At 47.8% G+C, this 13,551-nt stretch overlaps 1 protein-coding gene across 35 annotated transcripts in view; it reads left to right on the top strand.

Moving 5' to 3' along the window:
• LOC118472111 (uncharacterized) overlaps window positions 1-8,399 on the top strand; it is a 58,172-nt gene extending 49,773 nt beyond the window's left edge. For 8 of the 35 annotated variants that reach the window (XR_004849721.1, XR_004849722.1, XR_004849725.1 and 5 more), the window contains 2 exons: window positions 590-1,339; window positions 1,564-2,133. Coding sequence is in view for 4 of the 35 variants with exons in the window: in XM_035959310.1 (XP_035815203.1) it covers window positions 590-1,339; window positions 1,564-1,836; window positions 5,791-5,946; window positions 7,007-7,299; window positions 7,411-7,879; window positions 7,957-8,364 (2,349 nt within the window). In the remaining 31 variants the exon portion in view is untranslated. Of the gene's footprint in view, window positions 1-589; window positions 1,340-1,563; window positions 2,136-5,790; window positions 5,947-7,006; window positions 7,300-7,410; window positions 7,880-7,956 lie in introns of those variants that run through there. The other 27 variants (XR_004849724.1, XR_004849727.1, XR_004849733.1 and 24 more) reach the window with 9 other exon arrangements.
• The last annotated feature ends 5,152 nt before the right edge of the window (window positions 8,400-13,551 follow it).

Consider the following 13,551-nt stretch of genomic DNA (forward strand, 5'->3'; position numbering starts at 1 on the left):
CATTATTTTGTATTTTTTCCATATTAAACTATTTTGATCGTTTATATTTCTTCAAAGGGTTGGGCTCTGTATATTTGTGGTCACCATGACCCATGAAACAAGCCTATACTTTGTGGGCTTTGATAAATGTTCACATGCATTCTTGTCCTTGTCACCCTAGGTAATACTATCCCCGTTTTCAAATATATGTTGGTAGTAAAAAAAATCTGTGCAGTTAAATCCTCTGATTGTGACAAACTAACGAAGTAAATTGTATGAGTTGGTAGTTTGGATAACTGCCACTGTATTCATTAATTTTTTTTAGCAATATAACAGATTTAAGATTTTACAATTCTTTTATCATTTTCATGTACAATAATTTTCGAAGTGGCATACTGCCATACTGGAGACCACTTGATATATTTTTGAATGGAGCAAGTATTACTACTTAGACAATTCTTTTTAAATCCTAGTCAGAGTTAGTAACAGCAACTTTCAGCTTCCAACATTTCCTTTTTTTGTGTGTTCATGTTCATGCTATCCCTTTGTGTGCCACATGTCTACTTGTATTTGATCATTCTGGTTGTCTTTTCTCTTTTGGGCCCTGCAGAAGAAGAAATTTGTACTGAAGGTGGAGTTACATAAATGGTTAGAACGACTTGAAAAGAAGGACGGGAAAATAATGGATAGGAAGACATTGACTCGCACGTTGAATAAGCTTCAGCAAGAGGGAAGCTGTAAATGTATCAAAGTCAGTGCTCCATTGGTGACAAATTATGCTCGCAGTCGTCTCTTTGATGTAATACTGCATTCTTCTGTTGGAGACGTGTCACCAGAACTTGTGGAGCAATTTAGGACCAGACAAAGGAACTTTGACACCGAATCTCGCGCAGGTGCAGCAGCTAAAGTGAAGCAAAATCAACATATGACTGCCATACCTGGTCTGAGGATTTCACGCAGAGTTAAAGTTTACAAACCATTACTATTAGAAGCTATGTATGCAAATGGATTCATAGGCGCAAAGATGATTCGAGCAAAGTTATTTCATAAATTTCTGTGGGCTTATGTCAATTCTTTGCCAAATTGGTGCAATGCATTTGGTTGTACCAAAGCAGGGCAGTATGATAAGAGCCTTAATCAATCATGCCTGTCATTTTCTATGGAAGCAGCTATGAAAGAAATGCCCCTTGAACTCTTTCTACAAATTGTTGGGTCAGCAAAGAAGATTGATAACATGATAACGTTGTGTAGGCTTGGAAAAACACTTTCAGAAATACCTACAGAGGAATACAATCAGATCTTGGATACTCATGCCAATGGCCGACTCTCACGTTTAGTAAATATTTTGGACAAGCTCAAGGTAATAAACTTTATTCTTTTCTAATATTTGTAGTTAGCCTTGTGAAAAGCTACAACTTAGACGTGCTCCTGAAAACTATTACCGAACATTAATCTTAAAGGTTATTCAGTAATTGCTATACTTGGCACATATGTTTGATACTTGCTATATTGTTCAATAATTAATCCTTAATTGCGTAGGCGACTAGGTTGTGACAAACTTACCACTTTATCTATGTTTCACAGCTGGTTCAGCTTGCAAAAGAATTCTTAGAAGATGCTGGTGTATCGTCAAATGCCATGTATACACATTCGATGGAGCTCAGGCCTTACATCGAAGAACCCATGCCAAGAATTCTTCCATCTTCCCAACTGAACAATCATCGGAAAATTCGGCATGATTTTGTACTTTCAAAGAAAGAGTTTGTTGATTCTTATTGGGAAACACTAGAGTGCTGTTATTTAACAGCTGGTTTGGCTGACCCGTTAAGTGCCTTCCCTGGCAGTTCTGTCCCGGAGGTTTGTCTCATCTGTTGTACATCATTGATGCATAGGATTATCGCATACGTTGAATAAATGTACTTAGCGCCTGTTTGTTTGCTCCCCAACTTACATAAGGTAGCTTCTGGGCATGGGCAGTACGGTGAGAAACACCACCCTTGATGCCGAAATAAGTTTCCCATATTTGTGTTTACCATACTGCCCTTGGGCCATAAGCTATCTTATATAAGTATGGATGAAAACAAACAGACCCTTCGAATTTGAATTATCAAATTCCTCAACTTTGAATGCTAATATAGCTGTGTTAACTATTTATATTGACAACTGTGAAAATAGTGACTTGGATTTGACATGAGAAAATTTCATAATATATACTCCCTTAGTTCCAAATTATAAGACATTTTGGCTTTTTTAGATGTAGAACTTTTGCTACGCACTTAGATATACACTATGTCTAGGTTCATAGCTAAAGCAATGTATCTAGTAAAACACACACACGCTATTTTGGCACCACTCCCTAACACACATCTTGTGCGCACGCCTAGCCAACCAACCTTCCTCCCACTCCCAAAAAATGACGCGTCCATGCATGACTTGATGTTCCGTTTAAAAAAACATCTACTGAACCGAGTGTCAAAATTGAAAACTGATTTCACCATTGTATTCATCGCGACGAAAGCTTCAAAACTAGATCCTACTTGACATATTTATCTCATAGTTTATCTAGGTCAGTCATTCCATCTTTTAGTCTCAGTCATTCATGAGAATTACTGAGTTAACAGTCGTTTAGCGAATCAACCATTCTATAGAAAACATGCATTACGGGAATGGAAGTGAACAAACTTATTCATTCTATGAATACTCAGCATTCCATCTTTTTAGCCTCAGTCCTTCATGAGAATAATTGAGATACCAATCATTTAGTGAGTTAGTCATTCTTTTTTTTTTCTCGAACGTGCAAGAGACATGCGCATCATTTCATTAAGAAGGGAGGAAAAAAGGATCCAAAATGGATCAGTACAAGAAGACCCCCGTTACGGTGGTCGAAAACAAAGAAGACCCCCATTACGCTTGCTCTTCAGTGTGCACTGGAGCCGAGTCATCCCCGTAGGGGTTCTCAAGGCCCGCACGGTGTTCAGCAGTGTGATCGGCTGATCGCTGCATTGGTCTTCAATGTGCACCGGAGCCGAGGCATCTCCGAAGGGAGTCTCAAGGCCCGCACGGTGTTCTTCCGTGTGATCGCAGCAAGTACCATCCGCGAAATTCTGCTTAGTGTGTTTAGGCTCTGCATGTTTAGAGATGGCAGCATGTTGAATTTGCTCTTCAAAGCGCACCGGAGCCGAGGCGTCCCCGGAGGGAGTGTCTAGGCCCGCACGGTGTTCTTCGATGAGATCGCAGCAAGGGCCAACCACAGAATTGTCCAGCACAGAAGAGTTAGGATTCGTCTGTTTGTAATCCAAGCATCTTGGTCCCAGCCTTTCTTTGGCTGGACGTTGTTGCTATCCCTGCTCACCAAGACTGAAAGTGTTGATGTCTTCACGTGGTCCGCCTCGTGGTGAGTGTGACCGAGGCCGTCGGTGTGACCTAGGGCCATCATCATGATCACGAGGCGATGACAGTGAGGCTGAGACCAAAGGAGCAGTAGCAGCTGAAGAAGGGATAGACCGTCTAATCTTCACTGAATAACCCAAAGAAATAACTCCTTGCGAATCTCCAGTAGGCGCCTGCAGAGGTTCAGTGATCCAGAGCTCTCGTGACTCCGGAATCATGGATGTATCAATGCACCAGGCAGAGCATCTGAAGGAAACAAGGTCACTCAGGCCAGAGGTATCCAGATGCACCTTAAATAGCTAAGCAAATGGGTTTATCAAATGTTCCACCGTGGCCGTCTCCCACATGTGCACTAGGATGCCATCTAATTCTAGGTCAACCAGCTGAGGAAGAGTTCTGCCAGAAGAGTTGAAAAATCTAGACCATCGCTTGCAGACCACTGTGAAAGTCGCAGCCCGCTGAATGGACCACCTCGTGTCAAGCCTTTGAGCCAAATCTTCAGACGGGAGAACCAGCAGGAAACTATTTGGGGATAAAACGATGGAGAACAAGGGAGTCTTCAGCGATTTCCAATCTTGGTGAGAGCAGGGATGCCACTTCGAATTCAAATATTGAGTCACGATTGCTGATCACCGTGACAACCACTGCCAAGCGAAGATCTTCCTTGGCAACAGTCATGGCGTGGTTCCAACCCAGTAAGCATGGGGGTACAAGCCTTAGAGAAGGCAAACGGGGCTGCACATAAATCCTGCTCCCATCATCTCTGGGAGGGGTGGGGTGGGGGGTTTCGCCTCTTGCGAGAGTGACGACGGCGAGAGCGGCCCCTGATAGTGACGACATCCGCGCCCACTGCATGGTCAGTAGCCATCCCTTGAATCATATACTGGTTGCCTGTGACTGTAGCCACCGAAGTCTTCCTCCACCACACCTTTCGAGGCGCTGCAGGATGAACAAAGCGCCTCGCCTGGCACAGACCACCAGACAACGGAGGGGAAAGTCTGCTCTAGACAGACTGCAAGGTCCCAGGAGGTTGCTGATTCTGAAGACGGGACCAAACAGAAGCTTTGCCTGGAACGACACCACCAAGACGGGATCACACCGTCTGCTTGGGAACAGATGTGGAAATTTGAGCACGAACTGGAGCCACAAGGCAGAGGGACGCCCTATGCCCAAGCCCACAGCACTTGAAACACCTTGTCTTTGAACGGCAGTCTCGGACCAGGTGACTTGGGGAGAGGCAGTTGAAGCACCTGCCGGAAAGATTGGCAGGTGCAGGTCGCTGGAACCTGCTAGCCTTCAGACGCGGCCGCTTGGAACGCCGGGACTCCACTGTCTGCCAACCATCAGCGGCGCACTTCGTAGGTCCCCCACGACCGACGGCTGGAGAACCACGTCCTGAAGCTCCCTGCATAGAGACACCCGAGGCCCAGACTTGGGAGTCCGACCAGCCGGAGAAGGCCGGGAAAGCAGCACCACGTCGCGGAAGGAGGGGCCAGAGGAGACACTCCCAGCGGAGCTGCAGGAGCCGCCACCAGCGGGACTATCCGCGCGCCAGCGATCAGGCTTGGACCGCCCGTCAAGCTTGAGCAGAGCCGCGCACAGAGGAGGAGGATGGGAGGAAGCGGACGCCTGCAGGGGGGCTAAATGGGTGGAGGGAGGGGCGGCGGCGATCCCCTGGAAAGTGGCCGCCGGCCCTAGAGTGGGCGTCGGTGTGGGGCATTGGGGAGTGCAAGCGTCGGCCCCGGAAGGGACGCGCGGGAAGGGAGGGAAGGGACGTACCTGGGACATCGGACTCCGCTGAGTTAGTCATTCTAAAAAACAGGCATTACAAACAGCCAGCTCTTCGCTAGCTGCCGAAGTGCTGTTGCTAGAAGTCTCACTACTGCTAGAGCTATTTGAAACACTAATGGTGTGTTTGGTTTAATGCATGGAGTGATCCATCGTCTCACTCCTCACTTTGATGTTTGGTTTGTGGAATGGATGGGTTGATCCATCACCAACTAATCCCCTACAAGCGTGAGGAATGGAGTCATCCAAATTTAATTCCACCAAAATCATTGGATGAACTCATAATGCACTACCTCATCTAGAACAGGGTTTTTCCTCAAACCAAACAACCCTTAATTTCCTGAATCTAAACACCAGTATCGACTCTATTGCTTGTTTGTACCTTTTGGCTTATATTGGCAGATCTACAGCCGCAAGCACTTCATTGTTTGTTACTTGTCAGAATCATTACACTATCTATTACTGAATCCTTGTTACTTGTCAGAGTTTTCCCACTATTTATTACTGAAACCCATTATACCCACTGGAAACTGTATTAGCTGGAAGTGGCTATCTGTCTAGCTCTCTTAGACCAGAGCATTTATTTACATTGTTTTGATACTATATGAATATATGATGTTCTGTTTCATATAGGTTTCTCATCGTCGTTCATGGTGTTCACTTAGAGTCATGACTACTGAACAACGACTGGAGTTGCAACAGCGTATTATGGATGTTGGTGAGAAGGGGAAAATTCCTTTTAAAGACTGTGTTAGAATAGCAAGAGAACTGAATCTTTCTGTAGAGCAGGTATGCGCTTAGATTTTCCTTCGTTATCATTTATTGATCTGAAGCACTATATTAATTTAATCTCATTTTGCATTTCTGTATTTCTTTAGCTTGTGTTTTTAACTCTATGCTACCACAGGTTTGAACATAAGTAGCATGAAGTGCACTGTTTTAACATGCAAAATGGTTCATTTGTCACCATCTTTGAGTTTTTTGCGTTTAAGCACGTGAGACAGAATGTGCTACTTTGCATTATTTGCTTGACCGTGTCGTTATCCTGTGATCTCCCCCTTCTAGTTCTAGATGCTTCCCTACTCTCTGTCATGGGGTTTTGATGGATAAGGGAACCTTATCTTAACATATTTACACAACACATGCTGCAAAAGGTTGAGAGGGAGAGAGACGGTATGCTTAGCGAAATAGTTGTTGCTACACTCTACAGCGTAGGGGCAGATGGGGCAAATAAGGAATATAAGGGCAAGGGGATACATGGTGAGTCCTCTGGTTTACCCTGATTGAGTGAACAATATGCAACAAAAGCGATATGTGCTTGGTTTAATTAGTGGATAAAAACTCGGTGCTATAGATAATATGAATAATAGATACCTGGGAAGAACAAATAAATAAAGGCAATTGCAATATCGATTGGAATGTAACATCACTGGCACAAATCGGACACATGTACAAAAATATCCTGTAACAATGTGCGAGCTGCTTCAAAGCTACCTTGCATAGCACTCACTCAGGCAAGAGTTCAGGGGCAAAGCTAGGTAGACAACACTGGGTGCAAATGCACCCATATAAATTTGCAAAACTAGTGATTTAGACTAGATTTTTACCATATATGCACCAACTACAAATTGTTATTATGCACCCTTAAAGGATGTGCACCCTCCGATTCACTCTAGCTTTGCCACTGCTAGAGTTAGGTCCAGTGGTGCACATTGTGAGACAGGATATTTCTTACTATTGTTTGTTTGTTTCATTTATTTATCTTTTCGTGCTGATTGGCATTTCTCATTGTCTATTCTGTATACAGTTCTTCATTAGTGTGCTGATCAGCTGGATTGGTTCCATATAGGTACTTCGCCTTTCATATGAAAGGCAATCTCGGCTCCATGAACAGCCCAGCTTTACTTCTAAACAAAAGCAGCAAAGAGTTGGTTCTGGATTGACTCCTGTGAGAAGAAAGAGACGTGCCGATGGGACCAGCCTGAAGCTTCTGAAACGTACAGTACAAGCAAGTGGATCTGCTGAACAAATATTGGAGCAACCTATTGTTGATGAAGAAGTACCAATGATCAGTCGGTATGCTATCTTAAGAAAGAGCTGCATGAGAAGTAAAAGATTCTTTTGGACATGTGAATCTGATAGGTATTATTATTTTTGTCTGCCCATGCTTGGTCTGAAAATTGATTTCTAAACCTCAATACTTTAGTTGACGATCATGCACGATGGTCCTGACCATTTTATTATTATTTGTAGAAAACTGCTGATGGCATACATTAGAGTGCGTGCAGTACTTGGGGCAAGATATTATCGTGTACCTTGGAAGTCTCTCTCTGATCTTCCAGCTCCACCACATACATGTCTTAGAAGGATGGCACTACTATTGAAAACAAACGGAAAGATAAGAGGAGCTGTCATGTGTTTATGTAACCTTCTTGGGGAACGGTATGTTAGATATCTTGAAAAGGAAAGGAGTTTGAAAAGGAGAAGATTGTTTCCCCAGATTTCAAACAGAAGTCAAGAAAACAGTTTGGATTCAGATTGTGAGCAATTCAATTGGGATGACTTTGAAGTTCCAGAGATAAAGAGTGCACTTAATGAAGTCCTTGAATTAATTCAAACAGAAAAAATAGATCAGGCCAAGAGAATTGGGCCTGTTAATCAAAAAAACATTAACAATGATAATGATGTCACAAAGGACACAATATGTTCTCAGGAACTGCCAGTAAGTAATTTCTACATTTAACATCAACAGCCGATACACAGACATATATTTGTCAATAATGTTTTTTTTCATTTTAGAATAATCAGGCTATACTAGGTGAAACCAAAACGAGTGCAGTTTCAGAAAGCGGGTTCTGTGATCCTGAAAAATCATGCAGACATTCAAATGCAGAAAGTGAAAACATGGAAGTCTTCTGCAAACCTCAAGAAAAAATCATTAAGGATCACCGAAATAAGATTATTGAAAGAGGCATATGGAAATCATTGGCTGTTGCAAATGCCTTGGAGCTTCTGAAGTTGGTTTTCCTCAACACATCTTTAGGATCAAATGTACAAGCTTCACTAGCAGCAACACTGCAGCTTTATTCAGAGAGCGAGATTTTTACTGTTGTTTCCTTTCTTAAAGAAAAAAAATTCTTGGTTAGTGTATCTGAACTTATGTTTCCTTTGGAATATTTGCTTTTCAGTATGATGTGCCCAACTTAAGTACTTTTATTAGCATTCGGGACATGTTTGGTGTATGACCCTGATGAGCCTTACCAAATTTTGGCTCTTCCGAACCCTGTGTGATGCGAAGATGTTGGCAAGTTCTAGATTTTGGTTTCTTGCCAATTTGCCATGCCAACTTGTCGGCAATCACAGAAGCGGTAGACTCATGTAAGTTTGCCAAAAACTGTGAATGTGATATGGATCCACAATCTTATCATTTTTTCCCTGGCAAAATATAGCCAAACTTCATAATTCGAGTCTAGTCAGGGTTATCCTAGTTGGCCACCTTTGTTGGATTGGTGCTGCCAAATTTTCCTTGAACGCAAGGCTTTGGTGCCAATTCAAAGCTCCAAACAGCAGCCAATATTTGTTGCTAATACCAAACTGTAGTGTTTATTTTTGTTGGCTGTGAATGAGACATCCCGTAGTTTATGCAGCATGACAAATAGATGGATATGGGCTAAACTATGACTTTTGTTAGTCAAAGTTAAGCTCCAGTAGATATTCTTCATTTCTTATCTTACAGTGAGCTGTGGTTTAAGTTGTTTTCTTAGTGTTCACCATGGTTTTTAAAGCGGTAAGGCGCTCCAAGGCGTTGGACCACCGTCTAGACGCCTAGGCGGCGCCTAGGCGACGCCTAGGCGAGGTAGGCGGGCAAGGCGCCTAGGCGTCAGACCACCGCCCGGACGCCTAGGCGTCGCCTAGGCGACGCCTAGGCGACGCCTTAAAAACAGTGGTGTTCACACTTGCATACCAACCTACACTTAGGCTCTTGTTGTAGTTTCGTATGACTTCCCTTCTGCTACACAGCCTTCATCACTCTCTTACCTAAAAAAGAGGATGCCATCCTTGCCAAGGACTTTCGGCCTATTAGCTTGATCCACAGCTTCGCAAAGTTAATCTCGAAGATCATGGCAAACAGACTGAGAGTCTATATGGACAAGCTGATTTCTAAGAACCAAAGTGCGTTTATTAAGGGCCGATTCATTCAAGACAACTTCATGTTAGTATAGCAGACTGCAAGATTGCTACATGCTCAAAAACAGCCTAGAATTCTTCTCAAGCTGGACATCTCCAAGGCCTTCGATTCAGTGTCTTGGTCTTTCTTACTTGAAGTATTGGAAAAGGTTGGATTCGGTCCTATATGGAGAGATGTGATCAGTGGGCTGCTTATGACCTCCTCTACCCAAATTATGCTTAATGGAGTGCCTGGAGAATACATCCAACACAAGAGGGGCCTGCGGCAAGGTGACTGTAAGTAGAGGGACTCTAACTCTCATCAAGAGGATGACACTATGAGTTGGGGCAATTTTCTGTTTATTTCTTCAAACACTACACAATGCCATACCCATCTAAGGGTTGGAGACCCATATTTATAGCCCTAGAGGCTGCACTACCACACCTTCTCACACACACTACACAACAGGATTGTCCTCTAGATGCTAAAGAGACTACAGAGGATAGTCAAAAACGACTGTTGTCCTCTAGATGCTAAAGCGACTACAGAGGACAGTCAAAAAGCGACTGCTGTCCTCTAGATGCTAAAGAGACTACAGAGGACAGTCAAGCTGTCCTCTAGATGCTAAAGGACTACAGAGGACAGTCAAAAGCGACTGCTGTCCTCTAGATGCTCAAGACTTATTCCATTGTTCTCCCCCTAAGTCTTGGGCGTCGTCTTGTGAGAAAGTTGGGCCATCCCGGACCTGGAGCAAAGCTCAACAAACTTGATCTTCCCAAGGGGCTTGGTGAGCAGGTCTGCAAGCTGATCCTTGGTGTTGATGTAACGCGCCTTGATGCTCTCTTCTGCCAAGCAGTCTCGGATGAAGTGGTGTCTCAGCCGGATGTGCTTGCTCCGTTCATGGAACACGGGGTTCTTGGCCAATGCCAGAGCGGACTGGCTGTCCACCCTGAGTTCCACCGCTCCAGTGTCTCTCCCGATGAGATCACCGAGCAGTCGAGCCAGCCAGAGTGCCTGAGTCGAAGCAGTGGACGCCGCTATGTACTCGGCCTCGCAGCTGGACATGGCCACCACCTGCTGCTTGACCGACTGCCAGCTAATGAGGCACTTGCCGAGGAAGAAGAGGATCCCGCTTGTGCTCTTGCTAGTGTCGATGTCACCGGCGTGGTCGCTGTCGCTGTACCCGACAAGGTGTGCCTCCCCAGGGCACCTCGGGTAGTAGAGACCGTGGTCGAGAGTCCCCGCAACATAGCGGATGATCCTCTTCACAGCCTGCTCATGCTCCGTCGTCGGTCGCTGCAAGAACCGACTAACGTAGCCGACGGAGTATGCCAAGTCAGGCCGTGTGTGGACGAGGTAGCGAAGGCTCCCCACAAGACACCGGTACTGTGTAGCATCCACCTCCTCCGTCGTGCTGTCGCGACTAAGCTTCAGCCTCTCCTCCATCGGAGTGAGAGCTGGGTTGCAGTCGGTGAGCCCAGCCAGCTCAACAATGCACTTGGCGTAGGCGGTCTGGCGAATTGTGATCCCGGAGTCTCCCTGGTGCACCTCAATCCCCAAGTAGAAGGAGAGATGCCCCAGGTCACTCATTTGGAAGGTGGCCTTCATTTCTTCCTTGAACGTTGCCACCTCTGCATCCTTGGCGCCGGTGATCACCAAGTCGTCAACGTAGACACCCACCAGCAGGGCACTTCCTCCATTGCCCCGCCGATAGATGGCCGCCTCGTGCGGGCTTGGCGAGAAACCCATTCCTTTGAGCGTGGAATCCAGCTTGGCATTCCACGCCCTCGGTGCCTGTCGCAGGCCATAGAGAGCCTTGCGCAGGCGCAACACCTTGCCCTCCTTGCCAGGGATCGCAAAACCTGGCGGCTGGTGTACGTAGACCTCCTCCTTTAAGTCGCCGTTGAGAAACGCCGACTTGACGTCCATGTGATGAACGTGCCAGCCCTGCTGGGCTGACAGCGCAAGGAGGAGTCGCACGGATTCCATCCGTGCCACGGGGGCGAAAGCATCGTCGAAGTCGATCCCCTCCTGCTGTAGGAAACCGCGTGCCACCAAGCGAGCCTTGTGCTTGACGATGGCGCCGGCTTCATCCCTCTTCAGTTTGAACACCCATTTAAGGGTGATCGCGCGATAACCATGAGGGAGATCAGCGAGCTCCCAGGTGCGGTTCGTCTCAACCGCGTCCATCTCCGACTGCATCGCGGCACGCCAAGCCGCATGTTTCTCGGCCTCCGCGAAAGACCGAGGCTCACCATCGTCGCATGCAAGATGCAACTCTCCTGCCAGAATGCGAGATGCAGGGCCTGGCACCGACGGGTCGATGAGAAGGCCCTCCACCCTTCGATACCGCAACGGCTCGCCGTCGTAGCACGCGTCGACGCGCTCCTCGTCGCGGGACAGAGGGGTCACGAGCTCCACTGGGTCGTGCTCGACACGAGCTGGTGTCGGAGAGGACGTTCCCGGAGAGGGTACCGTCGGTGCTGGAGTACGTGGTGGCGAAGAGCTTGCTGTAGCCGGAGTCGTGGCTGGAGTGCGTGGTGGTGAAGAGCTCGTTGTAGCAGGAGCTGGAGAGTGTGGCGCTGGAGTCGGTGGAGACTTGGAGGCTGGGGTAGACCTGCTCGGAGAAGAGTTGCCTACTCCCCCAGCTCCCTCAAAGTGGACGTACTCGATGGTGAAGTCGTACGTCGGAGTCGTGCCGTCGTCCACCACCTTGTCCCACGCCCATCCTCGCCCTTCGTCGAACACTACGTCGCGCGCCGTGCGCACACGCTGTGTTCTTGGGTCAAGGATGCGGTAGGCCTTCGAGCCCTCCGCGTAGCCAATGAACACCCCCGGGGTGCTCCTATCGTCGAGCTTGCTGATGTGGCCAAGCTCCTTGGTGAACGCGAGGCAGCCGAAGACCCGTAGGTGAGAGACCACCGGCTTGCGCCCATGCCAAGCCTCGTACGGTGTCATCCCGTTGAGAGCCTTGGTGGGCAAGCGGTTGAGGATGTAAACCGCTGTCACCACCGCCTCTCCCCAGAAGACAGCTGGCATTCCTCTCTGCTTGAGGAGAGCCCGAGCCATCCCCACAACCGTCTGGTTGCGCCGCTCGACGACGCCGTTCTGCTGCGGGCTATACGACGCGGAGTAGTGGCTCTGAACGCCCTCATCCGTGCAGTACGATGCGAACTCAGCCGCCGTGAATTCGCCGCTGTTGTCGGTGCGCAGCACGCGCAGCTTGCGGCCGCACTCCGCCTCCGCAGCGACCTGCACACGCCTGATGGCGTTCGCAGCCTCTCCCTTGCTGCCAAGGATCATCACCCACATGTAGCGGGAGAGATCGTCGACGAGCAGCAAGAAGTAGCGTCGTCCTCTTGGTGTGGCTGGTGTCACCGGGCCACACAAGTCCCCATGCACGAGCTCGAGCCTCTCCTTGGCTCGGAAGCTCGACTGCTGGGGAAAGGGGAGCCGTCTCTGCTTTGTCAACACGCAGACATCGCAGAATTGCTCCACATGGTCAAGGCACGGCAGGCCTCGCACCATCTCCTTGGCATTGAGCCGCTTCAGGGCCTCGAAGTTAAGGTGCCCGAAGCGCTCGTGCCACTGCCATGCCCCGTCGTCTCGACGAGCAGCAAGGCAGCAAGGTTGTGCCACCTTCACATTGAGGATGTATAGCCGATTTGGACTCCTGCGTACCTTGGCAAGAAGGCGACGAGAGGGATCCCAGATCCTCATGACTCCGTGCTCGACCTCCACGCGCGAACCGTTCTCATCCAGCTGTCCCAAGCTGATGATAGAGTTACTCAACGCGGGGATGTAGTAGACTCCGGTGAGCAGCCTGTGCTCACCAGACGCGGCGGTGAAGACGACTGAGCCGGCGCCCTTGATCTCTACGCCGGAGGCGTCCCCAAACTTGACGGAGCCTCGGACGCTAGAGTCAAGCTCGGTGAAGAACTCCCGTTGGCCGGTCATGTGATGAGTGGCGCCGGTGTCGAGGCACCATCCTTCGATCATGTCCTTGTTGGAGCCGTCACCGAGGAAAACGCGTGCTTTCGACTCATCAAGGTGGAGGAGTGCCGCTGCGGCCGGTGCCGCTGGAGATGGCTCTGTAAGTAGAGGGACTCTAACTCTCATCAAGAGGATGACACTATGAGTTGGGGCAATTTTCTGTTTATTCTTCAAACACTACACAATGGCATACCCTTAGAGGGGTTGGGGACACATATTTATAGCCCTAGGGG

Source organism: Zea mays, chromosome 5 (genome assembly GCF_902167145.1).
Source record: "Zea mays cultivar B73 chromosome 5, Zm-B73-REFERENCE-NAM-5.0, whole genome shotgun sequence".
NCBI lineage: Eukaryota > Viridiplantae > Streptophyta > Magnoliopsida > Poales > Poaceae > Zea > Zea mays.